The 27,444-nt window shown below is 49.0% G+C and overlaps 13 protein-coding genes and 2 non-coding genes across 15 annotated transcripts; 8 read left to right on the top strand and 7 right to left on the bottom strand.

Annotated features, from left to right (window-relative positions):
- Window positions 1-51: 51 nt before the first annotated feature.
- On the top strand, window positions 52-754 carry VTN49DRAFT_3615 (uncharacterized protein; the record flags this gene model as incomplete). Its single annotated transcript, XM_069411471.1, has 2 exons — window positions 52-63; window positions 131-754. 2 exons carry the CDS (start codon window positions 52-54, stop codon window positions 752-754), a joined length of 636 nt encoding a protein of 211 aa, XP_069268086.1.
- Window positions 755-1,996: 1,242 nt separating this feature from the next.
- VTN49DRAFT_3614 (uncharacterized protein) lies at window positions 1,997-3,118 on the top strand (the record flags this gene model as incomplete). Its single annotated transcript, XM_069411470.1, has 3 exons — window positions 1,997-2,044; window positions 2,106-2,178; window positions 2,238-3,118. 3 exons carry the CDS (start codon window positions 1,997-1,999, stop codon window positions 3,116-3,118), a joined length of 1,002 nt encoding a protein of 333 aa, XP_069268085.1.
- A 3,565-nt stretch (window positions 3,119-6,683) lies between these two features.
- Window positions 6,684-8,051, top strand: VTN49DRAFT_3613 (uncharacterized protein; the record flags this gene model as incomplete). The annotated part of the gene is made up of 2 exons (XM_069411469.1): window positions 6,684-7,856; window positions 7,911-8,051. The coding sequence occupies 2 exons, from the start codon at window positions 6,684-6,686 to the stop codon at window positions 8,049-8,051; spliced, it is 1,314 nt and encodes a 437-aa protein (XP_069268084.1).
- Window positions 8,052-8,062: 11 nt separating this feature from the next.
- VTN49DRAFT_3612 (uncharacterized protein) lies at window positions 8,063-8,287 on the bottom strand (the record flags this gene model as incomplete). Its single annotated transcript, XM_069411468.1, has 1 exon — window positions 8,063-8,287. The coding sequence occupies one exon, from the start codon at window positions 8,285-8,287 to the stop codon at window positions 8,063-8,065; it is 225 nt and encodes a 74-aa protein (XP_069268083.1).
- Window positions 8,288-9,543: 1,256 nt separating this feature from the next.
- Window positions 9,544-10,488, top strand: VTN49DRAFT_3611 (uncharacterized protein; the record flags this gene model as incomplete). Its single annotated transcript, XM_069411467.1, has 4 exons — window positions 9,544-9,572; window positions 9,629-9,699; window positions 9,757-9,804; window positions 9,881-10,488. The coding sequence occupies 4 exons, from the start codon at window positions 9,544-9,546 to the stop codon at window positions 10,486-10,488; spliced, it is 756 nt and encodes a 251-aa protein (XP_069268082.1).
- Window positions 10,489-12,658: 2,170 nt separating this feature from the next.
- VTN49DRAFT_3610 (uncharacterized protein) lies at window positions 12,659-13,651 on the top strand (the record flags this gene model as incomplete). The annotated part of the gene is made up of 3 exons (XM_069411466.1): window positions 12,659-12,839; window positions 12,904-13,224; window positions 13,284-13,651. The coding sequence occupies 3 exons, from the start codon at window positions 12,659-12,661 to the stop codon at window positions 13,649-13,651; spliced, it is 870 nt and encodes a 289-aa protein (XP_069268081.1).
- A 511-nt stretch (window positions 13,652-14,162) lies between these two features.
- On the bottom strand, window positions 14,163-14,659 carry VTN49DRAFT_3609 (uncharacterized protein; the record flags this gene model as incomplete). The annotated part of the gene is made up of 3 exons (XM_069411464.1): window positions 14,163-14,192; window positions 14,253-14,484; window positions 14,559-14,659. 3 exons carry the CDS (start codon window positions 14,657-14,659, stop codon window positions 14,163-14,165), a joined length of 363 nt encoding a protein of 120 aa, XP_069268080.1.
- Window positions 14,660-15,996: 1,337 nt separating this feature from the next.
- VTN49DRAFT_3608 (uncharacterized protein) lies at window positions 15,997-17,890 on the bottom strand (the record flags this gene model as incomplete). The annotated part of the gene is made up of 5 exons (XM_069411463.1): window positions 15,997-16,277; window positions 16,337-16,857; window positions 16,916-17,515; window positions 17,574-17,809; window positions 17,873-17,890. 5 exons carry the CDS (start codon window positions 17,888-17,890, stop codon window positions 15,997-15,999), a joined length of 1,656 nt encoding a protein of 551 aa, XP_069268079.1.
- A 1,129-nt stretch (window positions 17,891-19,019) lies between these two features.
- VTN49DRAFT_3607 (uncharacterized protein) lies at window positions 19,020-21,125 on the top strand (the record flags this gene model as incomplete). Its single annotated transcript, XM_069411462.1, has 3 exons — window positions 19,020-19,623; window positions 19,674-20,988; window positions 21,038-21,125. 3 exons carry the CDS (start codon window positions 19,020-19,022, stop codon window positions 21,123-21,125), a joined length of 2,007 nt encoding a protein of 668 aa, XP_069268078.1.
- Window positions 21,126-21,396: 271 nt separating this feature from the next.
- On the bottom strand, window positions 21,397-22,001 carry VTN49DRAFT_3606 (uncharacterized protein; the record flags this gene model as incomplete). The annotated part of the gene is made up of 3 exons (XM_069411461.1): window positions 21,397-21,483; window positions 21,575-21,910; window positions 21,990-22,001. 3 exons carry the CDS (start codon window positions 21,999-22,001, stop codon window positions 21,397-21,399), a joined length of 435 nt encoding a protein of 144 aa, XP_069268077.1.
- Window positions 22,002-22,403: 402 nt separating this feature from the next.
- Window positions 22,404-22,476, bottom strand: VTN49DRAFT_t44. The gene has a single exon. It is a non-coding gene; the product is annotated as a tRNA-Phe (tRNA).
- A 553-nt stretch (window positions 22,477-23,029) lies between these two features.
- VTN49DRAFT_3605 (uncharacterized protein) lies at window positions 23,030-24,091 on the bottom strand (the record flags this gene model as incomplete). The annotated part of the gene is made up of 6 exons (XM_069411460.1): window positions 23,030-23,135; window positions 23,195-23,583; window positions 23,642-23,695; window positions 23,756-23,846; window positions 23,908-23,919; window positions 24,009-24,091. 6 exons carry the CDS (start codon window positions 24,089-24,091, stop codon window positions 23,030-23,032), a joined length of 735 nt encoding a protein of 244 aa, XP_069268076.1.
- A 423-nt stretch (window positions 24,092-24,514) lies between these two features.
- On the top strand, window positions 24,515-24,586 carry VTN49DRAFT_t52. Its single transcript has one exon. It is a non-coding gene; the product is annotated as a tRNA-Thr (tRNA).
- A 480-nt stretch (window positions 24,587-25,066) lies between these two features.
- On the top strand, window positions 25,067-26,285 carry VTN49DRAFT_3604 (uncharacterized protein; the record flags this gene model as incomplete). Its single annotated transcript, XM_069411459.1, has 2 exons — window positions 25,067-25,283; window positions 25,372-26,285. 2 exons carry the CDS (start codon window positions 25,067-25,069, stop codon window positions 26,283-26,285), a joined length of 1,131 nt encoding a protein of 376 aa, XP_069268075.1.
- A 252-nt stretch (window positions 26,286-26,537) lies between these two features.
- Window positions 26,538-27,349, bottom strand: VTN49DRAFT_3603 (uncharacterized protein; the record flags this gene model as incomplete). The annotated part of the gene is made up of 4 exons (XM_069411458.1): window positions 26,538-26,779; window positions 26,837-27,047; window positions 27,108-27,112; window positions 27,304-27,349. 4 exons carry the CDS (start codon window positions 27,347-27,349, stop codon window positions 26,538-26,540), a joined length of 504 nt encoding a protein of 167 aa, XP_069268074.1.
- Window positions 27,350-27,444: the final 95 nt, after the last annotated feature.

Here is a 27,444-nt window from a genome sequence, read left to right as displayed (position 1 = left end):
GGCTGACAAGTTGATATCTGAACCAAGCTATTCCGCCATTGCAGGAATATCATGGCTCAAGCAGTACGTTCCCTACAACTCAACAGAACGAAAAGAAAAAAAAGGATTTTTGCTTGCTGACAATTTTAAGATCCCTCAACATGTCTCAAATCTTCTCTCCCATCTGATCTCCCGTCCCGGCGTGCAATCGACGCTCATCCTTTCTCGAAAAGATGGATCCATCATTCAGGTTACCGGAAAGCTGGCGTCGTCCTCACCACAATCGCGGACAAATAACATAGCGTCGTCCTCCAGACGCGAGTCTGTCCCTTCACAGTCGGATACGACAAGCGCGGTAGCTTCCTCCTCGTCGCAAGATGGTAATACAACTCCCGCCGCAGCAGGAGCAGCAACGCCAGCGTCAACGCCCTACAAGCCCACATACGCCGAAGTCCTAGCCGCGCAGATCCATGCCTTTGTATCCAACGCTGCGACGCTCAGCTCAACCCTGGCACACCCAAGTGGCGGGGAGGATGGTTACAATGGGCACCCCGCGAACGGGCTCGACGAGGATAAAGCCGATGTTAATGGAGGAACCGATGACGCCGATGGCGAAGGTCGTGAGAAGGAGGACGATGATGAGGTCAAACTACTACGACTGCGCACAAAGAAGAATGAGATCGTCATTGTGCCCAGCCGAAAATATCTCCTGTGTGTTGTGCATGATGTGACGAGCAATTCCACAACAGGGGGTGGAGGGTCCAGGTTGGGTTAAACCTCGGGAGGTTTTTTCCATTGCATTCCTGTAATTTGAGTTGCCCGTCTCTATTGTTCTTTTTGTGGTGTTTGTGTATACCCAGCGCAATTTGAAACGGTTTGAATTTGGTAGAGGTACAGCGTTCTAATCTTTTCTTGTGAAGCCAGCGACAATCTCGTGACGCGCAAACTCGCAGAGTTCTTGACCCAACCATGTCGTACCAACCGGCTGGCGAGCTTTACGGCGTGAAGGTTCCAAACTAAAACCCATCCATGTACGTCGCGGACTCTTCTCGATTATCATTGCAGCCTTATAACATCGAACAATGGCATACTGTGAAACGAGGCCTCGTGTGTCCCGTAAAATGGCTTATCCAACGTTTGGAGAACTCATCCAGCTAAAAGTCCTCTGCATTCTCGCATAACGTCAGTGATGTTGGATCAAAGTCCTTTGCATACGCGTTTTATCAACTCCTTTCTGGCCGGCCATTGATACGGCCCCAGGGGAATGAACATCGCAATTTGGAGTGTTGCGTCGGTAAACCAGGGCTTAGGGGACGTCGAGAGCACGGAAGATTGGTTTCATCTATTAGATCGAAGGACAATGAGGTTTTACGAACATTGATCTCATACCACTGGGCCTAATTAGTGCCCCTACCATTATGTCGTTAAGACAATGCCGTAGACAGTCATACTGTAGGCGGAATATGCCTCTAGACATGGAGCCCTATATACAATCAATTGACAACTGATGCCACCTTTTCCAGTTCAAGGGATCAGTTCTAGGCCTGCGCAGTAGCTCGAGGAGGAGGACGAAGGATATTGCGATCTATACCTGATCTCGGCCCCTGCCATCTTACTTCTCGCTCATCTCTACACTGTTACAATCCCGTACAGACTTGAGTTGGCTTTAACTAATGGTCCCTCGTCGACAAAGCGATGAGACCGGGAGTTGTACAATGGACACATGGCCGGGGTTGGCCTCGGCATCAGGGCGCCCATTGCGTCATTGTGGAGTTGCTTTTGTCACGTGACAATATGCATTTCAGATCACGTGGTGATAAGGCTTGAAACGATAAGAAAAGATCAATGATCTTGGCATCGCAGATTGTCAGGTATGTCGCTCTGAAATTTATTTCGTTTGTCCAGCTAACTCCCAGATTCCTGCGGTGATAGATCTCAAGTTTGAGAAGTACGCAAGAAAGGACTGAATAAACAGAGTGTCAAGGAAATATTCTCTTGGCACGAAGAAGAGGACACAATGGGTACAAGCCAGAAACGAAAGAAAGAAAAACAGAAAGATTTTCAGGTAGATTTGGGCCTCGTATATCGCCTAGAGAATGGGACTGAGAGCGCTAAAATGTCAACAGAAACCAAAACTCAAGGTTGGAAAAGCCAAGCCAAAGCCATCGAATTACACAGATACAAGTTTCCGATCAAAAGGTTCGTTGCGATTGAATTTACGGTCTCGTTGCTTGGAGTTCCTATGCTAACGTAAACAGCTATTGTTGTCAATCAGCAATCCCTTTCCGTTACTGCGCCTACGTCGACCGCGCAATTCTCGCATCATCTGGCTCTACTCTCCTCCAAGTCGGACACGCAACGAAAGGAGTCTCTTTCACATCTGACCTCTCGTGTGGCTGAGTTCGGGAGCTCATTACCTCAGCCATTGAGCATGATACTTCCCAAAATCGCTCCTCTCTTGCTTGATGCCAGCAGTGGTGTGCGAACTCAAGTCCTCAAATTCCTCCGCAGCCTGTCCCCGTTAGAGGTGCAGGAGAATGCCGCTTCCCTCTTGCCATATATCCGGGCGGGTATGACGCATCTGGCAGCCGATATTCGGTCATCGACAGTGGACGTACTCATTTGGTTAGTCGATGTTGCCGGAACTGAAATCGTCGCTTGCTCCGGTGGATGGGTCAAAACGTTGAATTGCTTCATGTCCTTGCTTGGTTGGCATACAGCAGAATCTGCGAAGTGGTCCGCGAATAGAAGCACCATGGGTTCGGCTGGGAGACCGACGGTGAAGGCATTGACAGCATTGGCGATGTTCCTGCGAGCAGGGCTCAGAGGGGAAGATGAGGATCAGGAAATTCACAAGGAGGGAGAGGATAGCGACTACGGTATCTGCCATCCCTCAATCCAGCAGCATATGATTCCAACGACGTCCGCATCCTACGCATATCTGAATCTCTTTGGTCAGCCGCGGGATGTCGAAGGAGAAATGTACGAGACTCGCGAAGACAGGCTGAAAATCTTCGTCGAGAGATATCGAGCTCTAATAGAGCGTGGCGTCGATAACGTACGCAAAGAAGGGGGTGACATTGGTCGAGCAGCGGCTGTCGTTTCTCGGATACTTCGCGAGGCGGAGGTGTCGCAATGAGTCTATTTGCATTTTCGCCGTTCTCCGAGACTGACTATCGATTGACACCCTTGTGAGGTGGCGGGCGTTTGTTTACTTCTCAGGGGTTCATGTATTCCACCATTTTAAAAGGATCCGAAGCAAGCATGCCGCCAAGTTCCATGCACTATGCACCGGAAACGGAAATACCTCTCCCAATGGAGCGTGCCGCAGTCAGAGGCGTGGAGTACGGCCGAGCCTTTTGGATACCACGTAGCCATTGGACTATGTATTTTTGATATGTTGGTGTTGAAGCTTATCTGCCTGCCGCCAGTGATTTCGGGCTGTTGGACCGGCTACTCGTCCACATGAGGTCCGCCTAATCTGTGGCAGAGTCGCCACAAGTCGATCAAATGGGCTCGCCAGCTCGTTCGTACCGAAGGACAGCTCACCGAAAGATAGCTTTTCTTTTGAGAGGGAACCATGTTTCGAAACATCCTTCAAATGCAAGAGCTATCTACTTGGGAGGGGTTGGAAAGAGATATTTGTGTGATATATTACGTGCAAGGGCGACGCGCCACGGAGTCGGGCGCATTAACCTATCGCGCCATGAGCTTGCTGAAGTATCGAACAAGGGGTGCACGCTTGCCACCTGGGCCTCGCTCTGCCTTGTGGCCAAACTGCCGGCAGCATTGGCGGGCTTGTCAGGAACTCATGATTGCGTTTCGGAAATCGGCAAGCTCCGGCATCATTTCATGACTGGGGGCCGAGCCCTTGGTAACCCAGAGACAAGTCGTGATTAGCAAAGTCTAACGGTCGTCTCACCGGTGTGTCGGTCTTTTGAATAATTCCGAAGCTAAAGCACGCTTTTGGCCGCCGACATTGTGAATATACACGCCTTGTACGAAGTACTTCTGTCAAAGCTGCTCAACTTGCTTCCTTCAATTGTTTGTTTCCACTGTACCATCAGCATGGGTCCTGCATGAGCATCACATGTCTCATGTTTCGATATCATGCATGAGAAAGGTCGAGCTGGAATCACGGCGATTTGGACCGAACTCCCAGAAAATTGGCTAAGCCTATTAGGGCTAGTCCTCAAGAAGTTTGATTATATACTATATTTGGTTAGCTGGCCTGCGCGCGAAATTCACTTTTTGAAATCACTTCTTGCATGAAATTTGAAAACCGCTGCCCGTGTTGGATTTTCAAACTGCATGGTTTTTCAGGATCCCAAAAATTCGAAAAGAGCTTCGCCAGGTCCTGCACGATTAGATCTAGGTAGGTTATGATCTGCTGACTCATGCGCTCTGGCTGGCTGGATCGCCCGTCATGGGATTCCACCATTCCCATACTACTCATACGGAGTACAACTGCAATGCTACCGTTGATTCCGAACTCTCAGGGTCTTTTAATGGAAGTAGCTTTTGCAATCACCTGCCGCCCAAAGTTTCCCCAAGCATAAAGCACCAGAGGTGTTACAAACTAGGATACTGCTACTGTACATAGTCGCTCCTGGTGACCGGATGGGCCCCTATCAGAAGTTCCGCGCTAATGCGCTAAGTTCTGCGATGGGCCCATATTGATCTCGCCAATCAGCCGTCTGCGATCGGAGCACTAGCCACTCAGCGGCGTCGGCCAAAGTTGCCAATGCTGCAGCGGTGGTCTAGCCCATTCGGTGCAGAGCAAACCAGATTTCATTTCTGGAGCGTGGCAGCGCTGGAATTTTGCAGACGTCCTGACCTGGCCAGGCAGGCCGGCCCCGAGAGCGCTCAATTGTTGAAATCTGCCTCCTTCTCCCTGGAAGCGAGACGGCAGATTGCGAAATTGCGAGGAGCTATTTCTCCATTTGAGTTGTTAGAGTTGATACTCAGCCTCAAGCCTAACCTAACTGGAGTTGTGAGCATCAAGGAATGGGTGTAGAAACGTATGGGTCGTCCCAAGTGAAAGGTCACTGCTGTAGCTGGATCGCCAAAATCCACTTCACTGGGAACTCTTTTGACGATTAAATACTCCGTATTCGTGGACCGGTAGAAAGGCAACTGTCAAAGTATCGATTCATGAAGGATCGACAGTACCAGCTCTTTTCTCCACTGGCGCGAATTATAACCTGCTGCCGACGGAGGAATTAACCAACCTACTACTTTACCTAGCCGTTGCCAAAGGGCAGCAACAGGATTCAGGGCCGGGGCCGGACAAAAAGTCCCAGGGAAATTGAGCACATTTGATGAACAGCAGGACCAGGCGACGACGAGTACATGGAGCTTACAAAGTACCTAGGTAGTTCACTATGTTTAGTTTCCAACGAGCGTTGTTGGGTCTCGACTGTCGGGCAAAGTCAGAACTGGATGCCGTTTCGAAATTGTCTTTTTTCACCCCTAACGCTGTCCCTATCTTTTGATACGCTGCACTGATTTCCCTTTCTACTTTGTTTTCCATAACGTAGTTTTTCATAATCATCAAAATTGCCCCCTCTTCTTCCGTCGCCGCGACTGCGAAAGTGCAAAAAGGAAAAAAAGAAGGCCAAGAGGGCTTCCATCACATTCCGCCCAGCACGGTGCGCGCTAAATGGCTCTTCTATCCAAACAAGCATGAGGGTAATTTGACAAAATTCCTCTCTGGAGTCTCGTATGTAGCTTGAAATTGTCTTGAAATTATTCTCTCTCTTCCCTTTCTGGTGGCAATAATAGAACATGGTCCCCTCTTTTCCCCGGCCTAGAATCTATTATCCGCCCAACCTTCGGCAACCGTCGTAAACCGTCGGCTCGTCTGTCCCTAAATCTTTTCGATCTATTTTGCTTTTCCTGAGAGTCTCGGTCGTTCGTGTTCGTTCCTTTCGCAATCAACCCGCGTGACTTGTTTTCTCATTCTCTCCTATTTTTTGTTCGCTGGCAATTTGCATTTTTTGTGCCTGGCGACAGCTTTCACCGAGAAGTACTATTATTTCATAATCTCACCTAACATTTCAAGGCACTGCAGAATTGTCCAAGTCATACGAGCAACGAAGTGCCGGATCGCCAACCGCGTCAGGTTTCCAACTTCATCTTGGTTGCGACAGCGCAGGTGTTCGTGGTGATGCGCCAGTCGACTCCAACAGATTTCTCGTGAAACGAGAGATCTTCAAGTCAAAATTGAACCCGTCTGAAGACAACGATCGCCAACAACGATTGTGTCCGAAGCGATCACCATCGTGACCAGTTTTGACAGAAAACGCCCGCCTCCGGCCATGCAACTTCGTGCAGATTGCTCACCTTGCGACTGACTGCCGACGGTCGATTGCTGTCGCGTTCCAAGGCAACTGGGGCTTGATTTCAACGTGTCTGTTGCCTGTCTAGCTTCTTACCCGCTTGCCACCTAGTGTGTGTATTGTTCCAGCAGTTAGGTGCTGATCTAAGAGGTATCAGCCAACAAACCAGCTGTCTGGGTCGTTCGACAACTCTGTTGGTGGCATAACCGCGACAGTTGTGTTCTGCTATCGAAAGCGCGCGTCTCGCGGCCTGAATTCTAGACTGCTTTTATCCGCCGTTCGAAGTCGGCCTGTCTCTTCACCCGGTGGGGGTGTCTTTATTGATTTCGACACGTGCAAGTTCTTGCCGTCTTGCCCCCAGGAATGAGTGCTGCGCTAGATGCGCTGACCTCCGCGCCTCAGCCATTGACGGCGCGAAAGTCGGTGGTATCCAGTTCTCCGGCTTTCGAGCTTCCGCCGCCCGGGAATTTTTCGGTTCCCAATTCCGCCCCCAGGCTGCAAACGCCCTCGACGCTCAATCCGGCTCCCAGCGTGAGTGTAGGGAATCTTCTCTCTCCGCCCGCTAACGCGGGAGAGGCAGGGAGTCAGTCATTACCTGTCTCAGGCGGCATCCCACCGGCTACGGATGTTTCTTCATACGCGTCCGGGCTCTGGCAGAATCAGAATTCTTACAATTACAGCACGCCATCACAGACATGGAGCCAATCGACGGCGGGCCTCTATCCACCACCGACGCGAGGGAGCTTGTCTCCAACCACATTAAGCCGGCCAAATGCCAATGCACCACCAACAACTGAGGCCATGACCCAGACATTCGATCTCCATCCGCCATCGCATATGCAACCATCGAGCATCCCGGCCTCCTCGGGTTCGACGATTCACTCCGTGGTGCCGCAGCCTGTCCCATCGCACGTCATGACGCCGCATACCCTTATTGGCACTCATGGAGTCCCTGGAACAAATCCCTCTTCACCGAATATGGCCGATCCCAGTGGGAAATCGAACATCAATCCGATGTTCGGCACGTCTCAAGCCGGACATACTTCGGGATCCTATCAATTCCCCCCATCCTACGCCGGCGCACCATCTGTGACCCACGGGAGCATGGGAATCCAGCCGTCCAGAGTGCCCGCGAATCCCGGCCAGTCACCATCCCTGCAGCAACCTCAGCTGGGGTATCCACGGCCACCATGGCCTTCCTATTCCCTCCCTGCCATGGCGGGACCGGTCATGACGAATATCCACAATCCCGGAGGTCAGATGTCAATAGTGGGAAATCTGCACAGTGGATTTGGTCCCATGTTCAACAGCGGCCAGCTAGCCAGTATGCAGCAAATGTACAGTGGTCACGCAGGCTATCCCGGAGGGCACGCGCAGTCAACGCCTGCCAACGATCGGCCATACAAATGCGACCAATGTCCGCAAAGTTTTAATCGAAATCATGACTTGAAACGACATAAGCGAATCCACCTTTCGGTTAAACCGTTTCCGTGCAACCATTGTGATAAGACATTTTCGAGGAAAGACGCCTTGAAGGTTAGTGTCCCTTCTTCGTTCCGGAGACTATCGTCATCCTGACCCTCTTTATAGAGGCATCTACTCGTCAAGGGCTGTGGAAAGAACGCACAAGATAGCAATCCAACTTCCAAGGATGATGACAACTCGTCGAAGGTGGACTCTCACAGTGGAAAGGCTAGCCCAGTCAGCAACGGACAGTCCGGGCAGTCTTGACTGTGGCAATATCAGTCTCTGCTTGATCTTTTGTCCTTTTTATTTCTTTTCTTTCGCAAGGTGGTAACGGTCTTTCCATTGCCAATCCTTACCAAGTTATCCAGATTCGTTGCCCTAATCAAGCGTAAGTCGTTCTTGTATGTACTAACGACTTTTCTTGCCCCGCCTTTTTTTTTTGGTCTCTCGCACTGGGTTTGATGCGTGACGAATCTTCTTCCACTCAAGACCAGCATCATTATGCAGCATTTCTTTAGTGGTCATCTATATCTGTTCAGCAGGCTTGTATCATGGGAATTGGGCGTGTGAAACTAATCCTGGGGTCTTTAACAACTGCATGGTTCCTTCTGTGTATAGTTAGCTCTGTATGTTCTGGCTAGAGCAGTTGTCAATGTGAGGCTCATATCTGGTCGGCCAATATTGCAATTGCGATATCGCAATTGGTCTTGTTGCTTGCTACTCAACATACTACTCGTGGATCTCCATACCCTCGTGGGAGATTTCTGCGAATGACTTTCCCTGCTCAGAGGGGGTATCATGATGCACAATGCCTTGGGTGCACGGGCAGAGTTGGCGGTTCAGGAGCTGGCTTTGAGATCACGCAACGGGCCAGCTTGCTACCACGTCTGGTATTGATTGACAATCCCAAGGGTTACTCGTAGTAAACTATGACATCTTAATGATGAGAGACGGTTAGGGACCTTCGTCTTCACGGATCCCCGTACAATGCTATTATCCGTTACGTACGAGTAACTACCAACCAGTTGAATAAGGTATGGAGCTCCTACAGAGGGCCGGCACATCTTTGATTGAACAAAGTATGCGCGAGAACTCCGAGCTTCACAGGGGAAACGACTGAGCTGGAAGGGCTCGGAGACGCTGGATGAACGCGGAATGTGCTACCAAACCGTACATTGTGAGTGGTTAGGATTGATTACTAATCAAGTTCGCAATAAATGCGTCTTCAACAATACCACTCAATACGGAGATATGTAATGAAATCAAGGAACAACTTGTCATTCTACAAGGTAATGTTACAAGAAGGCTGTTAGATTACGGGTATTTGTGCTCAAGGACGCACCCACACGTTTTCCGTATACTTACGGAAAACATGTGGGTGCGTCCTTGGAGCACGGATACGTCCATTACGCCGCATATGGTCAATTCGTTACATGACGTTCAATTAAAGTCTCTAGTTTACGCAATCCTTGCTGAATGATGAAACTGTGAACGGGTCGATCTTATAGAGATTTCCACTTTTCCAGTGATTTCTCTGCCCCTCTTCCCCTCTGCCCCTCTCGGCCTCCTACTCTTGGAGCTTCTCCTCCGTAGTGGTATATAAATCGGAAGTGGCGCCATGAGATTACTCCGAGGCTTTCCTTCCATCTGCTCATCGCACCCGAGAACCCCATCCTTGTATACATCTCTGAATACCAAAGCCAGCTTGTTCATCCGAACTCAGTATCCTCGAAGAATTCATTGCTCCGTGACAAATATGGCTGGCGTTAGCAAGGCTTGCTGCTCGTAGGTTCCCTGACTTTGAGGACGGCGTGTGGGGTCAATACTGATATCTGCTCGAGGATCCCTCCTGTGGTGAGCCAGGGTTACGAGCCCAAGGGCGAGTACAAGACGATCGCTGGTCTCAAGACCTGTATGTCCCCTCGAATATTATGTCCAGGACGGAGTGTGTTACTGACATTGGGATTAGACGTCACCGGTCCGGCGGATGCTGCCAAGGCCCTTCTGGTAGTGTCTGGTACGCCTCGACGCTTGCCCTTCTTTCCTCTTTATCTGTCTCCTTTCGCATGCTGACTCAGATTGTTCCCTCATAGACATCTTCGGATTTTTCCCACAGACCCTCCAGGGATCCGATATCCTGTCCAGCTCTGACGCCGACAACAAGTACCGCGTCTTCATCCCGGACTTTTTCGAGGGCGAGCCTTGCGATATTTCCATCTTCCCACCGAAGACGGATGAACACAAGCAATACCTGAGCAACTTCTTCGCCACAAAGGCGGTGCCTTCGAAGGCTGTATCGCGTATCCCCTCCATCGTGGAAGAGGCGAACAAGCTCGCACCATCCGGCTCGTTCCAATGGGGCATTGTGGGATACTGCTGGGGAGGAAAGGTCACGAGTCTGACGGCTGGTGAGCAAAACAAGACGTTCAAGGCTGCGGCGCAGGTGCATCCAGCGTTCCTGGATCCCGAAGATGCAAAGAAGGTCGACATCCCTATGGCTGTGTTGGCGAGCAAGGACGAGGACCCTGCCGCTGTCCAGGGTTATGAGGCCAATTTGAAGGTGCCCAAGTACGTGGAGACCTATCCCGACATGATCCACGGATGGATGGGTGCTCGATCGAACCTCGAAGATCCGGAGGTCCGCAAGCAGTACCAGCGAGGCTATGAAACCTTGTTGAAATTCTTCTGCGAGCATCTCTAAGATGCCAGGCAGCTTAATAACCTCCTGCCCAAACTTTCGAACAATGTTATGAGGACTAGTCAGCAAAAGTAGCTGAATTTTAATGAGTGTATTCATACGGAATCAATATCGAGCAATACGGCAGAGTCTACTATGATACATTGCGTAGAAGACCGTCTAAGGCGCTACAAACAATAAGTAGGTTGGAATATTTTCCTGAGCACAAACACCTATATACCAGAGCTCCCAGGCACACTATTCCGACGTAAGTGGCTTGAGACCGGGCGTAAACTTTAAAATTCAGGGCTCTTCGGCCCCGGCATCCCCGGATTAACCGAGCCCACCCGTCTGACTCCGGAGCGCACTTTACTCCGTAGGTACAATCGGAGTACACATAAATAACCAACCGCTTCTATGCAATGTATGGAGTAAATGCTCAGGTACAATGCAATCCAATATTTCTTAACCCGAAAAGGTGCATGGCATCGTCTGGCAACACTGCACACAACCTGCATCAGTTCAATTCAAGCGCATGCCAACCGCTTGTCATTACATACACTTTCCCATCCGGGAAAACCAAGCTTTTTCCGCCCCGGCATGCTTTACCTACTCTCCGCCGAGTCAAAAGGCGCATTCAGCGATACCTTCGCCTAATTTTCCGAATTATATTTTTTAGGGGGAACGAGGCAATTTAGCACTCCTATCATGCAACAGACAGTAGGGAACAAATCATAGAACACAACTGCCCACGATGCAGCGACGAGATTGCGAAGATAGTAGCGCAACCGGACGTTCCGGATGGCCAAGATGATCTTGCAGATCCCTGGAATAAGGTTGGGGCTTGCAATGACGCATGAATTACTCCGAGCTCTAGAAGATCCAGCCATTGCTCTTCCTGTATCTGATGCGTACAGTTCTTGCACTCATCCACCTGTCATCCCGCTTTCTGAAAATGAGAATGGGTAATAACCTAGCCAAGTACTCGGTGCATGAGTGTCTCTGCTCATCAGTAATATATCATCACGCCTCCATATTCTTGCATATACTGGAGTGTACACTGCCAGTCTTGCTCGTACAGATAGGGACTGGCAACTTTCACATCTAGTATTGATCTCTTTCGCTTTGATTGCGCTAAAATCTTATCTCAATTGCCTCAATTTGTTGGGGCTTTCGAGGCATTTATATTCGATACCGGTCACACAATGCATCTCGCTAGTCATTCCTTCGCTGAACTTTTTGTAGAATACTTTAGTTGTTGCAGATTCCAAGTCATGACTGACTAGTGCACCATGTTTGTCTGCATGTTGATTGTGTCTTATCAATAGAAGTTAAGCACGTCAAACCTGCATTGCCATGATTTCCCGTTTTATCATTGCTGAAGCATTTGGCATATGCTGCAACATCGAAGTTGGGAGGGACGGTCTATCTTCTGATTCGCTTCGCTTACAATTAGGGTTTCGTAGTCTGGAAGTGATCACGCTCTAGCGACGTTAAGTTCCTCATTCTCCAGAACTTTAAATCGGACAGCAAGCTTTTCCATTGAACCGATTAAATTAATTTGAAGCCCCCGCTCGATGAGTGGCGCAAGCTGCCGCGAGATCTTCGTCTTTTTCGGCTGTTCTCCATGTTGTCGTCTTGCAAGGGGGTCAAGCCCCCGGTACGCTCAGGCCTATTTTTATCCCCCTTCTCGAAGATCTTCCTCTTCGGGTTCTCGAAATCATTCGAGAAGCTTTCTTGGAACTTGTCAGCTAATACTACACAGCCCTGATCGTTTCCTTCTTCAGTTAGTTCCTCTGTCAGTTCCCATAAAGTTTTAGATGCACAGTAATAATCAATTATTTACTAGACTAGCCGTTGCAGCACCCGAGGGAAACTGTCAGTGGCTTTCCCTGTCAGCTTCTTGTGTATATCGATCACAGACTTGTTGTTTTATATTCTGCACTAACCCGAAATTGACAGCAAATCTAAAGCTTGTCGGACACGATTCAGATAAAGGCAATCATCATCTGCTGCACTTCGAGTCGTCAACACCTTGCCAGCCGAACAAGGACCACAGAGTTCGTCATCTGTTATACCAGGGTCTACTGTGTGTGGTGCTTGTTATTGCCTTGGCTGTTCTTCATCTTTCAGCCCATAATCGCCAATTTTCATCACCAATTTCCACAGCCCTGAAGATCAAGCTGCTTTCGCAATGGCTCCTTCTCAATTCAATATCCCTTGTCCTCTGATCTCGAGAGCCCTGCCTATAATTCTTAAGGAGACAGAGCGCCTGGCGTCTTACTCAAAGAAGTTTAGATTGAAGAATTCTAGTAGTTCGGCTGGGGAAAAGAAGCGCAACAAACTTGGATATCAACGAACTTCAACAGCGTGTGGTTAGTGTGCCTTCCTACATTATCTTGTTGCCTCACAATGTCCGGGTTTGCTCACTGTGTATAGTTCATTGTCGTCGGCGTAAGATCCGATGTCTGCTGGCAGCAGATGACCCACAAGGCCGTTGCGAGAGCTGCATCCGGCTGAAGAGAGTGTGTATCTTTTCGCCTGCGGATCATAAGCCATCAATGGAGAAGAAAAGACAGACTGCGTCAAGCATGGACCCCTTTCTGGCAGTCCCTTCAACGTCTCCACCACCGTCCATGACATCCGTATCCATCGAAACACCGAGCATTTATCGGAATCCGCAAAGTGTGACATCAGGCGCAGCGGAACTTGATTCGACTCCGATCACATCGTCGAGTTCCCTATCACAAGTAGCCACAGGTCAGTTCAAACGCCCATGCCAAAGAAGTTTCCCAAAACTCACCTAATTGGTTCTACAGGTGTCACACAGCCCCAATTCGAACCAACCCCGCCGTTTGATCCCATTGCTCCATGGGACGATCCCATCATGCCGGCGGCGAACCCGAAGGCAACGCAGGAAATGTGCACACAGTCCGATACGGATCCTTTCGTATTACCGATGATATTCTCTGAATATCTGTTTGCAAATCCGCAAATGCTAACACCACCTGAACCTGAAGCGTCCAATCAATTTCAACCAGGCGGGTTGAATTGGCAGATGCAGTCACAGAATTCCGTAATTCCGCCAACCCCGTCTGAGGTATCGGAATTCAATGGATATCAACAATCCATTCCTCTGGTGCCCAAACGCCCAAAGATTATCCCATCAAAGTCTGCCATGCCATAAGTCACAAAATACGGCCTTTGCAGGGTTTAACTGCCATACGCCATGAGTTTAGGACCGCCGTCGAGGTCGGAAGCAGAAATTGTCATCAGTCGTTCCATTTCCTATGCTCGAGATTCGGTCATTGAACAGTGAATCGATAACATGACGCCATTACATTCTGCGGACTATTCCGCTTCCCTTTCGAAGAAATCGAATGACTGATGGTTTGGGGAATGCCGTATCTTTCGTGAAGATTTCTTTATCGATCGTTTACACTTGCTTTACCAGCTTTCTTTCCTTCATCCTACATGTTACCATGTACTGTATTGATTACTCACTTGTATAATAAGCCAGTGACTGGACAAAAGTGTCATTCCGAGTATCGAGTCTCATTGCGTGCATGGATGTAATGGGTACTAATTACAAATTGTTTGTTGAACGCAACAGTTCAGTTGTTGCTCGAGATTCACGATGCAATTTCTGTTAGTCATAGCTTCAATCTCTGCATTCCCGTCAAGAGCAGGGAGCCTGATCAAGCAGCATCCCTCTTGCGCTGACCAGTCTGCACATCGGAATTTTATGTCAGTTCTGCAGCTCGATTGACAGAGCAAGGGATACATACGTAGAATGCTAGCCCATACGAGGGTGTCGTGAAGGTGATCTTGGCACCCTTTGGGAAATAGAACACATCACCGGGTTTTGCGGTAACCTTCTTGCCTGTCTCGTCCGAAATTTCGAACTCTCCTTCCAAGATAATCTTCATTTCATGGTATGTGTATTCGTATACAAGCTCCTTGCCCTTCTCAAGTCGATAGAAGCCAGCAGAGATGGCCTTCTCCGGGTCGGCTGAGTCACTATAGCGAAGGAAGATCGTTAGCTACACGGTATATGCCTTCAGGATATGTTGGCATCGTGGGAAGCTGTATACCTAGAGAAAACATCGCCAAGGTACGCATTGTCGTTTGCGATCAACGGCGGTTTGAAGTCGCTTTGGGCTTTGGGATAGTAGTTCATTGCGATGGGTGCCATTTTGATCTCCGCTTCCGTTTAAGAATCGACTTCGAGTGTCGTCTAACAGAGATCGGAACAAGTGTGCTGTTTTGAAATTTATTATTATGCAGTTAGAGGAAATTGAACCATCGAACACTCAAAATAAGTATACCACATTGTCCAGTGGACATGTTTAGGACAATGTTCTGCGCGAAACAAGATCGAGCACTCACCTACGGTAAGGCAAGACTTAGTCAATATTGGTCGGGCTGAAAATTGCGAGAAAACGAATCTGGACCTTGAAATGCGCCGAAGCTACAGCTGTTATATAGTAGAGCAGAGAAACCATGAAGGCAGCTACACTCCCCGCAGCCTTACTCCGCAGTATCTGTCGGATCATGGAATTATCGTAGCACCACTCGCATGAACCAGATCTGATGCAAGTGCATACACTCTCCAAACTCCCCAACTAATGCTCCGACAGCAGATCTATCATTGCAGACAGGATCTATAAGGCAACAGAATGCGAAGGCTGCAGTTACGCGTCCATGTCCCCTCACACGGCCGAGTAAGTATACATTTATCAACAAGTATTTCAATTGGATGGAGCTATCGAGAATGGCTTTAATCCGGTTCATGGCCTCCCGTTCGATGGAGAAGTAGTCCGGGGAAATTTTGCCTAGAACGGTAATCGGGACGAACAAGGCGCAAATGTTGCCCGAATGAAGTTTAGCCTCCTGCTGTATGAGGTAGGTGGGCAACTACACGTAACTAACCCTAATCCGATGATGACGATCTACCTGGGGGGTGAGAGAGCTGTTTTAGACTACTTGAAAGCTTTTATCTGTCCATGCCATGCAGCTTCGATTATCAATGGCGGAGAATTCTGGACAGATAGGGTGCAAAACTCGAATTGTTTATTTGTTTTTTTTTTCCGCCTTGGCAGGAGCCTCGACAGGAATGGCCTTTCGTCGGGTCGGCAATCAAGATAGAATCTGATGGCTTCCATGGCAATGATATCCTATCGGAATCGGAACGTTGAATGAGGGTCACAGGTCAGAATGCCGGGTAAGACATTACAAAGATGGTAAGGATTCATTAATATTTTCTGATTACTCTGACAAGTTCGGGAGAAGGTGATCGGATGCGTCGCGATCATTAACAACCGAAAACGCAATCCTCTTCTATCACTTACTGAATTCGCTTCAAGCGGAGAGAATCAGAGTTTTTGCGAATCAGATAAGCTGCTGGTAGTTACGCACAAGGTTGTCATCTCCTTCGCTACTGAAACACCTTCAACAGCATGTAGCTCTCGACACGTGAGCAAACAACCTGAATTGTTCGCAGGACGTAACTATTATCCAAAATAAATTTCCTTAACACACAGACTTGTGGCTGCCATCACGCATCTTTTTCATCCACTTGACTGCTGATCGATGAGTTTGCTGGGCTGGTCGCGTTAATTGCGTTGAGCGACGCTCAACAGTGGTAGGTTGGGTTTGTAGAGAAGTCGGATCGACAGATTCGGATTCAATCAGTTTCTCAGTTACTGCGACTATGTCATTGATCAATCGGTCAAGGACGTCAGCGCTCATGCTCTCGCGAATCACAACTCGGAGTATTTCAAAGTTTTGCTCGGCGGGTGGCAAAGAGTAGTCTGTCAAGGGGTTTGTTATCCACGGAAGCAGAGAGATTAAGGGCGTAAAATAAACATACTGGGAATTAGGTACTGCTTTGCGCGCAACATAAGGCTGATACTGTCCTGTTTGACATGAGGGTATGTTTTCTGAAACTCGTCCGACAGCCGGAAAGAAACTACCGGAAGACCCGGTGAATAATCAGCAGAAGTCTCGTTGGATCGTGGACCCAGCAATTTGTCCTTTGCTTCCTTTTTTGTTTTCGGATGATGGATACCGCTGATTACAGTGAACCATCCAGTCTTCTCGAGAGCTTTTGCCAACATCCGCGCATTGTACAGGCAATTCTCCATGATGGCGCGGTATCCATTAAACCCAAGGTGGATAAAGTTATAGTATTGGGCGATGACCTGGGCACCAGGACGGGAGAAGTTGAGAGTATACGACTCTTCCGTGCCGCCCAGATAATGCAACTGGAATATCAAGTCATTCGGCAAATAGGACCGATCTCGCCAAATGATCCAGCCAACCCCGGGATATACCAATCCATACTTGTGGCCGGAGGCATTGATGGATTTGACACGTGGGAGCTCAAAGTTCCTGAAACATTCTTGAGTAAAAGTTGCAAATGTAAAAGCGTCAGGAATACAGGGCGAACCATTTCTGACCCGCACCAGCATGTGTAAAAGGACAAACGAAGCCTCCACTAGCTGCATCAACGTGAATCGGAATGTCATGGCCTGTGTCGGCCTCATATTTATCTAGAATCTTGGATATTTCCTCCACTGGCTCGTAGTGGCCAGTGTAGGTTGAGCCTAGGATGACGAAAACACCAATGGTATTCTCGTCAATGTTTTCGCGGAGCTTGTCCGGGTCGAGACAGTAATTGCTTTTCTGCGATACATCGAGTATCCGGGCCTCGACGTCAAAGTAACGGGCGAATTTCTCCAGGGCAACCTGCGCATTTGCCCCCATGATGATGTTCGGCTTGGAGGTGTCCTTACCGAGTCTTCTTCGCTTCTCCTGCCAGCGACGTTGCATTGCCTTTCCTCCGAGCATTATGGCTTCAGATGAGCCCACAGTCGCTGATCCAATGGCATCTTCTTTCTTGTTGGCACCCCAGAGATCGGCGATGATTGAAATACAGCGGCTGTGCATAGTCATCAATGCTGGGTATTCGTCTGCGTCCGCCAGATTCTTTCCAATGTTTTCACAGATCAATGTAGTGATGTTTTTCTCCATGTATGTGCTTACGAAGCTGATCACTCCTGTCAACAACTTTTCCCGGGGGGTATTTGCGGCTTTCTATCCTTTACCTTGCAAGATTCAGGCTCGGCCTCCCATCCAACTCCAACTCGTCACGCAACAATTGAGCCGCAACATCACTCGGGGCACCGTCGCGCGGGATTCGAAACTTTGGAATCGCCTCTTGACTTGCATATTTTGTAGAATAGGGAGTCACACTGGCAACCGCGCTTTCTGTATGTATGTTCGCTTTCCGACTCGATTCGGGATCATGCCGAAGTGTGTGGATGATTTCATCCGGATCAACCTCATCAACTTGCCGTCAGCAACAATGTAAAGATTCTCCGGTAACTCGGCAAAGAAAACTGACATGTCTAGCGAGACTCATTATTGCCCAGCTACTCCGCTCAGAGATTTTCGTCAATCAACGGGCATGTGCGTGAGAAAACGTGCTCAGGATATTACTTTCCGCGTTCAAATGATTAAAGCCAGCTAGTGCTTGGCCTAGCTCAACATGAACCATAACTTTGGTGATCAAGTACTCGCTAACTACGAGTAAGGAATCTACTATGCTTACCGTGTTACTGCAATATGATTCTTTCATTCGTCATTGTTGACCGGAAAATCTATCCAGGTACGCTAATCAGGAAATCGGCTCCATTATTCTTCACGCCCATAGGCATTTGAAATGACGCAATAATCTCAATGACTTAAACCCCGCCAACGCCTTCAGAAAAGTCATTGCTCTTGCCAGCCAGACGCGTGCCGGCGGTCGGAACCGCGACATTCACATGTTATTCGACTTGTGAGTATCCTGTAGCTTTTACGCAACACTGCTATTTGATATAAGACTTCTCCGTACTAACCACGAATGGCACCCACAGCTATGCGTCTACGGACAGCGTCCCGAGAATTGACTGGAATGGAATGGAGAACAAGCAAACCACCACTGCCGATATTTAATCGTACCAGCGTATGCAATATAAAGTCCACAGTCTGCATGGGGATCGCGCTTCACTGGAACCCCAGTGTTCAGCTAACATATAAGTCTCAACTTTCATAGTTCAATAGGAGTAAGCTTGGGTCGAACTTCCCAGATCTTTCTCTGTTGAGGACCAAGTTCGGGCCATTACTGTATTGTGATGATGTAAATTACTGTAAATTACGTCCATATCTGGAACTAAACCTCGTACAAATCGTGTACGTCGTACCTAGGGCATGAAGAGATAGTTACCACGGCAACGGCCCGATACGGCCTGACTGGAGGCTTCAGAGCCAAAACAGGGCGGAACTGGAGGTCCAAACGGCGGGACACATGTTCACGTTGTTGCTGGCTCTTTCTTGTTTTCATGACCAGCTTTTAGGACTGTCAATGCCACCTCCCGGACATCGGACGGCACCACCATCTATCCGATAAATCCTCGTTCTCATCGACTTCGCACGCACTACCCGATTTCTGTCCAGCGAAGTGGCACGTCAAAAGCGACCGACGCACCCTTCTCCACCGCCAGCGAACCATGGCTGGTGCTAATCTTCCTCCGGATTCGGTCTCGAAGCCTAGTCCTCTTGACATACCGCGGCCGCCGCGCCTCCATACTCGTGCTAGCAACGACAGCTATGTTGATCGCCCGTCGACACCTACGCAGTACACCTCCCATGGCTTTACCAGTCCAGCCCAAACTCCCACAGGGAGTCCAAGCAAGAGCAAGCTTCCTCCGGGCGCTGTGAACCTTCCAAACGTTTTCGACAAGGCAATGAAATTAGCCCCGTCAAGCCCCACCAAGTTCGGATTCAGTCCACCATCTTCACCAGGCAAGGGAGGGGTATCAGCCCTTGACGATATTAATGAAAACACATCGCACAAAGAGCGTTATCAGTCCCCCGGAAGTCCCACGCGTCGGCAGAACAAAGAGAATGCATCTCCCAGTGTTCCTCGGAGGGGCAAAGATTGGGGAACGACTCCGGCTTCAGCAGCAGTTTCTCGGTATGAACAGTACCATTCACGGGAGAGCGATGGAGTGCGCCGGACCCAGGCGCAAACCCAACGTGGGTTGACAGCAGAAGAGATGGAAAAGCTCCAGTTGCCCAATGTTAAGAGATTAGCCAACGTGACTCAACTCTGTAGGTACTTGGTGATATTCTCGACGAATCCAGACGCTAACCGTTGGCAGATTTCCTTGACCATTATTTCGATCTCTTGAGTTACGTTCACAGTCGGCAAACTCGTTGGAACCAATTCAAGGAAGCTTATCCTCCGCCGCCTGAGACGCCGATAGAGCAATACGAAGCTGCACTGCAAAAGTATCTCGGACGCGAGCGGGCTAATCTCCGCAAACGGAGAACCAGACTTCGACAAGGAGATTTCCAACTGCTCACTCAAGTAGGACAAGGAGGATACGGGCAAGTGTACCTCGCGCAGAAAAAGGACACGCGTGAAGTATGCGCGCTGAAGATTATGAGCAAGAAACTCCTATTCAAACTGGATGAAATTCATCACATATTGACGGAGAGAGATATCCTGACGGCAGCCAAGAGCGAGTGGCTCGTGAAATTGCTGTACGCGTTCCAAGACGATCAGCAAATTTACCTGGCCATGGAGTTTGTTCCTGGTGGAGATTTCCGAACTCTGTTGAACAACACCGGTGTGCTACACAACCGGCATGCTCGATTCTACATCGCTGAAATGCTGTGCTGCGTAGATGCGCTTCATCAGCTAGGATATATTCACCGCGACCTCAAGCCGGAGAACTTCTTGATTGACGGAACTGGTCACGTCAAGTTGACCGATTTTGGTCTCGCGGCGGGAATGTTAAACCCTGGAAAGATTGAATCGATGCGACTCAAGCTGGAGGAGGTGGGACGCACACGGGTACCATTTGGACGGCCAATGGAGCAGCGCACGGCAGCAGAGCGACGTGAAGACTATCGCTCCTTGAGAGCTCGCGAGGTGAATTATGCCAAGTCGATTGTCGGATCTCCCGATTACATGGCCCCCGAGGTTTTGATGGGTCAAGCGTACAATTTTACCGTGGATTACTGGAGTCTCGGTTGCATCCTGTTTGAAGCTTTGGCAGGGTACCCTCCTTTTACGGGAGCAACAACCGACGAGACCTGGCAGAACCTAAAGCGCTGGAAAGAGGTCCTTTGCAAACCACAATACGAAGATCCAAACTATTTTCTATCCCGTCGTACATGGGATCTCATCACTGGACTGGTGGCCTCTAAGGAACAACGATTCCAGAGCTTTCAGCAGATTCAGAGCCATGCTTACTTTGCAGAAGTTGACTTCTCGCGCTTGCGGGAACAGCGTGCTCCATTCGTTCCAGAGCTGGACTCGGAAACGGATGCAGGTTACTTCGACGATTTCACGAACGAGGCAGACATGGCAAAATACAAAGAAGTGCATGAAAAGCAAAAGGCACTAGAGGAAATGGCTGACAGGGAAGGCAAGTTGAACAACGGTGTCTTCGTGGGATTCACCTTCCGGTATGTCTCTCGCTTGTCAGGTATTGTTCTGAATGCTGACATAGTCAAGTCACCGAAAGCCTACCCTTAACTCCGATGGCCGAGACAGTTCACGGAAATCCATTGTTTCAGACGGTACATTTGGGACCATTTTCTGAGCTAGTCACTTGTTCCCTGTGATCGGCCTCAAGACTCAGCGATGAGACGAAAACGAAAGCAAACTCAACTTCCCATTTCACTGGGTATAATCCTCGAGTCAGCAGCATTATGGGTTTACGTCATGCATTTTATACATTCATCGCTTATGGGTTTGTGGACTTGTTTCATTCATGGATGATTAGAGGGTATGAGCAAAACGCGGCATGTATTTTTTCGGGATCGTTCACCACCAACCCTTGACGGGGCGCGTAGATTTCTCCAATTCCAGGGTCAAGCATTCTCTGATAATCGAACCAATTTAAGGATTTCTGACTCATTATCGCCGACTACGGCTTTTCCATTTACCCAATCTACTACCTACATGCAACATCGTCAGCATAATCATCTCCGAATATGGCCTCGAAATGATTGAATAAAAACATCAGAACGACCTGGGGGAAACACTCACAATTGGTCTCACGATCCCGTTGGCATCACTTTCTTTTACTCGCTTGATAGCATCTTCTGCATTTCTCGCACCAGGAACCACCGCACTCGGCTTCACCCCCTTGGCTGCCAAATAATCCAGAATATTCCTCATCTGGTCCGGCGTAGGCGGCGCCTCGGTGACGTCTAACTGGAACTCCCCACGCCGATTGTCTATGGTATTGGTCTGATCACTGGCTTGGTCCATGGTGGTGGTCTCAGACGCAGCGGCGCTGGCCATTCGCAAAATGTTGAGGACCCGTGTTGATGACGGGAGAGATGGCTTGTGAAAGAGGGTAATTACATCCAGCGTTTTATGCTGTTGTCGCATTCGGAGACGTGTCAGCAATCACGCTTCCTCCAGCCTTGAAAGTATCGGCGGTTCGATTTGCACTCACCAGACGGAACATAATGTCGTATTCCTCTCCTTTTGACGGCTCTGATTTGCGTCTGAGTTGGAAGGCTGCAAAGTGGAGTGATACTCGTCGGTCCTGTCAACTGTTTTGATCTTGGATTGCTTTCGTTAACTTACTGGGACTTCGAGCTTGGTAAGTCAATTGGCACAGGGTGCTGTGACGTAATCCGACATGAGAATCAGATGATCAGGCGGAACACCTTAATGGAGTATTCTCACGGAAAACGGACACATCCGTATATTTCTTTGGAAAACAATCCAGTCGGGCGTGAAACAGCCAAGAAACGCGGATAACTGGATATTTCCCAAAGACTATTGCGCCGAGAGGTCAAAAAATACGAGTAGTATATGTTGAGGAATGGAAAAAATAAAAAGGAAGGCGGGGATGAACCCCTGATGGGACGACCCGGGATCGAACCGGGGACCTCCAGATCTTCAGTCTGACGCGCTCCCAACTGCGCTATCGCCCCGACTACGTCAGTGCCGGGCCTGATTTTGACTTCTGACTCCGTGTAGTAACATTTCACCCAATCCTTTTCCTCCTCATTTGCTCTTATACTCCGTAGCTAGTGCATGAACTCAATTTGGAGGCTCCGTACGACATTCGGCCAGCCCTTGGAGCCTTTCCCGAATTCTTGAATTTTTTTAATATTCTCTGGGAAAAATTACTCTGATAAAATGGCAACCCGTCTATTGCCGAGCAACGATGGAACAACTATGAAACGCTAACCTCGACGCCGCCCACGCGGTGGATATATATATATTGTATTCGGCGATGCTTTACGCGCTCCTTTGCTTGCCCCGTCCACATATTTCCACGCATCTCAAAACCGTGTGACTACTTGCCAAATCACCGACCAGAAAGATTTGCATAGTGAACTCTGCATGGGAATATGGATTATGGAGCACTAATACTTTCAATCAATCTACCACCTTCTTGGGCATGCAACTTTGGGTTACGGCGAATTCCGACAAATGGTCGTAGCCTTCATTGGTCATTTTAATTATGCAGGGAAATCCAAGTCACAGTTCCGCCGCCTTGGAGTCCTCAGTCTTCGAAGAAAGGATCTTGTCGATGAAATTCTCTAGGTCTTGAATCTCCATCGGGTCCGCTGAATGGTCCAGGCCACTGTTTGGCATGAAAGTCAGCGCAACTCACCAGCTGGATTTCATAAAAGAAATTCTTACTGGTATGTATGAAAGTCCACATTGAAGCCACGCTCTTTCAGTGACTTGGCAGTCATCTCGCCAAACTGGTATTTGACGACGGAATCGTCCGTGCCATGAGCAATGAAAATTGGAGTCTTCTGATTGGGGAGCTCTCCATTCGGGAGATGCTCCTTGAGCCCGTCGCTGAGAAGCAGATAACACGAGAGCCCAAAAATGCCACCTAGTTTGTGCGCATTCGTGATCCCAGTGAACAATGACATGACACCTCCCTGAGAGAAGCCGCCGAGGATGATGCGGGACGGGCTGATACCCTTTTCGATCTCTTCTTTGATAAGGCTGTTGAAATAATCCCTAGATCTCAGAATACCTTTCTCGTCCTGGTTTTTCTTGGCTTCCTCAATGTCCATCTAGAAAACGGTTGTGTTAGCTGCAAATCACGCAGGTCATATAGACGGGGTGTGTTACATTAGGACCAAGATGAGCAATGTCATACCAGCCGGGCATCGTTGCCCCAAAATTCTGTCATGTCGCGTCAGCTTGGATCTCTCGATAACATCTCCCAGTTTGAGCAAAACATACAACCGTGATTGGGATCATTGGCGCATTTGGAAACACAAATGAAACTTCTTCGAATTTCCCGCGCCGTCGCCAATTCTGTGCCAATCCCATCCTTTAGAACCGTCAACAATGCATGATACACAGTTTTGGAGCGGAGAGAGTCGTAGGCCTACCATCCAGCGCCACTTGACAGGGTTTCCGATCAGCATCTAGAAGTCGAAGATACTACGTTGCAAAAGAAGTCTAGAGACAGCCGCAGATGATGCACACAAACCTGTCACCCAAACCATGAGCCATGATAACGGTCGCCGTGTGCTTTGTCAAAGCAGGGACGACAAAGGGAGCGCGAGAAGACATTGTGGTATTCCCTTCGAAGAAGCGCTATGGAGAACAAATGATTAGGACGGAAGTACAGTGATCAAGGACAATTGAAAACACTGGCCGTACGCCTAGGTAATCGAGATTATGGCGGTATGGAGTAAATCAGCTCGAAATGACTGTCGATTGGAGGGACAAACAAGAAGGTTTGTAGTACGGTTCGAATACTTTGGTTTGTAGTAGTAGGAGCATGTGTAAAAACGCCCCGCAAGTTTTCTGACGATTGTCCCGTCTGGGCGGTGAGTGTGATCCCTATTGGACGGTTCTAACAGGGTTCGGAAGATGGTAGGTTATCACTAAGGTACTTTCAGGTCACTTATCAAGCTCTACGAGCACGAGCAGGTGGAATGAAGCTCCACAAGTCTCAAGGGATCGAAATTGACGAATTTGTGACGAACGCCAGCGCGAGTGGCTAAGGGGTAAAGCGTCTGACTTGTAATCAGAAGATCGCGGGTTCGATTCCCGTCTTGCGCATTGGTAGTCTGAAATATTTTGCTGCCCGTGCCAGTGCTTTCGGGAAATCTGTAGAATTCCAAATGGAATTTTCTCTTTTTGCTGGACCTAACGAGCACTTCAGCAAAACTGTGCCTGCATGTGCGGCGGCAGCAGCAGAATGTTGCGCGTGGCCGCGTAGGGGACGTACGATGTGAAGAATTCATTTTGCTATCAAATTAGGTTTTAGCCAATACAAATAGGTTGCTGTCCGGCATGTGGCTTCAATTGCCTCAGACCTCCGCATTTTAAGTAAGATCTGATACAACGGTCATGAGCCTGCTCGGACATGGGTCGATCCAGGACAAATAAGCAAACTTGTCTGCCTTAGACCCTCGGTCCCTAGTTGAAGTTACCTGTACTCCTACCGTTTCATTTCTCATCGACAGCACTCTCAGAGATTGCATTTTTACATTGTCTTACGTCTTTCTCTCGAAAGCAACTACAAGAGTATTGAGCACAATGGGGAACCAATCTGACGCTACTGGGGAGGGGAGCTTTGGCTATGAGCTTGGGGTCTTGCTCCGTATGACCGGTTATGGCATGCTGCATCCGAAAGAACTACTTGGCTCTATGGGGCCTACATTGAACGAGCTGACGCGTGGAAAGTTGGGCAAATCGTTCGACCCCAAGGAAGATATTGGCGACTTATCGGGCAAAGTCATTCTTGTTACCGGAGGTATGAGTCTGATTTGTAAATACATGTTGCTGCATTCCTCCAACAGTCCACCGGAGGAGTCCAGGTGTACAAGCTAACCATTGGCCAGGAAATGCTGGGCTGGGTAAAGAGACCATTCTGCAACTTGCTCACCATAATCCCAAGAGGATCTACATGGCGGCGAGATCAGCGTCCAAGGCACGGGACGCCATCTCTTCGATCAAAAGTAGTTTGCCGGAGCCATTGTCATCTACCGTGGAGATCAAGCATCTGCCTCTCGACCTCTCTTCGCTGGCTTCCGTCAAAGAAGCCGCCGAACATTTTTTGAGAGAGAATGATCGTCTCCATCTATTGATCCTAAACGCGGGCCTCATGGCGCAACCGGCGGTACGAAGTTCGGACGGCTATGAGATACAGCTGGCAGTCAATCATATCGGCCATTTTCTTCTCACGCAGCTCCTTCTTCCGGTTCTGCGGCAGACGGCTACCGCAGGCGACGGAAAGGATAAACAACCAGATGTTCGTGTGGTCACTGTGTCGAGCGTTGCACATAACCTTGCACCGTCCAACTCATCGCCGGCAGCCAAAGACAATTTTATGCAAGTCATCACCTCGACAGACACCCTACTGAACATAGGAACGTTTGACCGATATGCTTTCTCCAAGGCAGCAAACATCCTCTTCGCTGCCGAACTCGCACGTCGACACGGCGATGTCCTCACTTCCGTCTCAGTTCATCCGGGTGTCGTGGCGAGTAACCTCTACAGTACGGCGCGTCAGGGTCTAAATCGAGTTGGCCAATCGATTTTCGATGCATGCTCCGGTGTGGTATTTCGATCGGTGGCCTCAGGCGCTCGAAACCAGCTCTGGGCCGCTGCTGGAGCTGAGAAGCACGAGTTAACGAACGGTGGCTATTACGCTGCAGTTATGCATGGAATTCCGAAAAATCGATTTGCCACTGACGCAGACTTGGGCGAAAGACTTTGGAAATGGACCGAGGGAGTTGTTGCGAAGTACCTATGAAAGGGGGATTTACTTTCATGTACTTCGTACATAATTGCTTTTACAAGACGTTAAAAGCATGGTCTTAATTTCCCAACACAGTCGTGTCAGTCGGGTAGTTCAGACAACTACAATGTACAAATTACGATGTCTGTGCTAAAATCCTTTCTCTGTGTTTTCACGCTTTTCTTTCATAAATAGAACAGATGTGTTATGCCGTCGTTGTGATTTGCACATGACATTTCCCGTTCCTTCCTTAACCAGGCAATAAATTTATTCGACCGTGCTCTCGAAGTTCTCGCCCTCGACAAGATCTGGAATATCATCCTCATCCTCACCCTTCTTCTCACCCTCCTCCTTCTTCTGCAGGTTCTGGTAGCTCTCAGCGAGCTTGCGGAGGGAGGCCAGGCTATCAGGGCCCAGCTGGTTCAGGATACCGGGGACAAGTTCAGTGAGCTCCTTCTCCTCTCCATTGCCGTAGAGGGCGAATGTGTTCGAAGGGACGGACGCGTGAACTATTCAACGATTAGCGATTGTTTCCGTAATCGCGCAAGACCCGATTTGTCATTTACCCTTCGGATTCGAAAAGTGGATGACGTTGCCATCCTCCTTGAACATGTTGACCTCCTCAATAGCCTGGATTGGCTGAGCATTCAGCTTCTTCAGCGTGCTCTGGAGCTTCTTGTCGTCCGCTGTCGAAGTCTTGTGGACACGCTTGGTCTTGCGGCGAGGTGTACCCTTGCCACTGTTTCGGTCAGTAGGTGCGCCCAGTACTTGTTCTGTCTATTCCATGCGAATCGCGGGTAGGGGTAGGAGCTCAGTCGGCAAGATCGAATCGGATACATACCCTATGAATCAAAAACAGAATGTCAGTGGCCAATTGATCAACTTGATTTTATCAATAATCTCCAGCGAACAGCACAGTGAGACATGCAAGTAATCAATGCTCCGTTCCATATTCCAACCAAGTGGCAGGAGCCAGCACACATCTATCACCGCAGTTTCATATGCCCAAAAATACGAAGCAGATACCACATACCAATGCGAACGCTTTGCTGCAGCCGGGCGAGCTTTGCTTGATCCATGGTGGGCGAAATTCAGTGATGTCGGACAGGAAACGTTGAAAGAGATGGTTTTGGGAAATGTGCGCGGGACAAGCAAAGTCGGGATTAGTGGGAAA

This window comes from Thermomyces lanuginosus, assembly GCF_041956635.1.
Source record: "Thermomyces lanuginosus strain ATCC 200065 unplaced genomic scaffold VTN49scaffold_29, whole genome shotgun sequence".
Taxonomy (NCBI): Eukaryota; Fungi; Ascomycota; class Eurotiomycetes; order Eurotiales; family Trichocomaceae; genus Thermomyces; species Thermomyces lanuginosus.
This window is presented reverse-complemented; position numbering and strand designations above follow the sequence as displayed.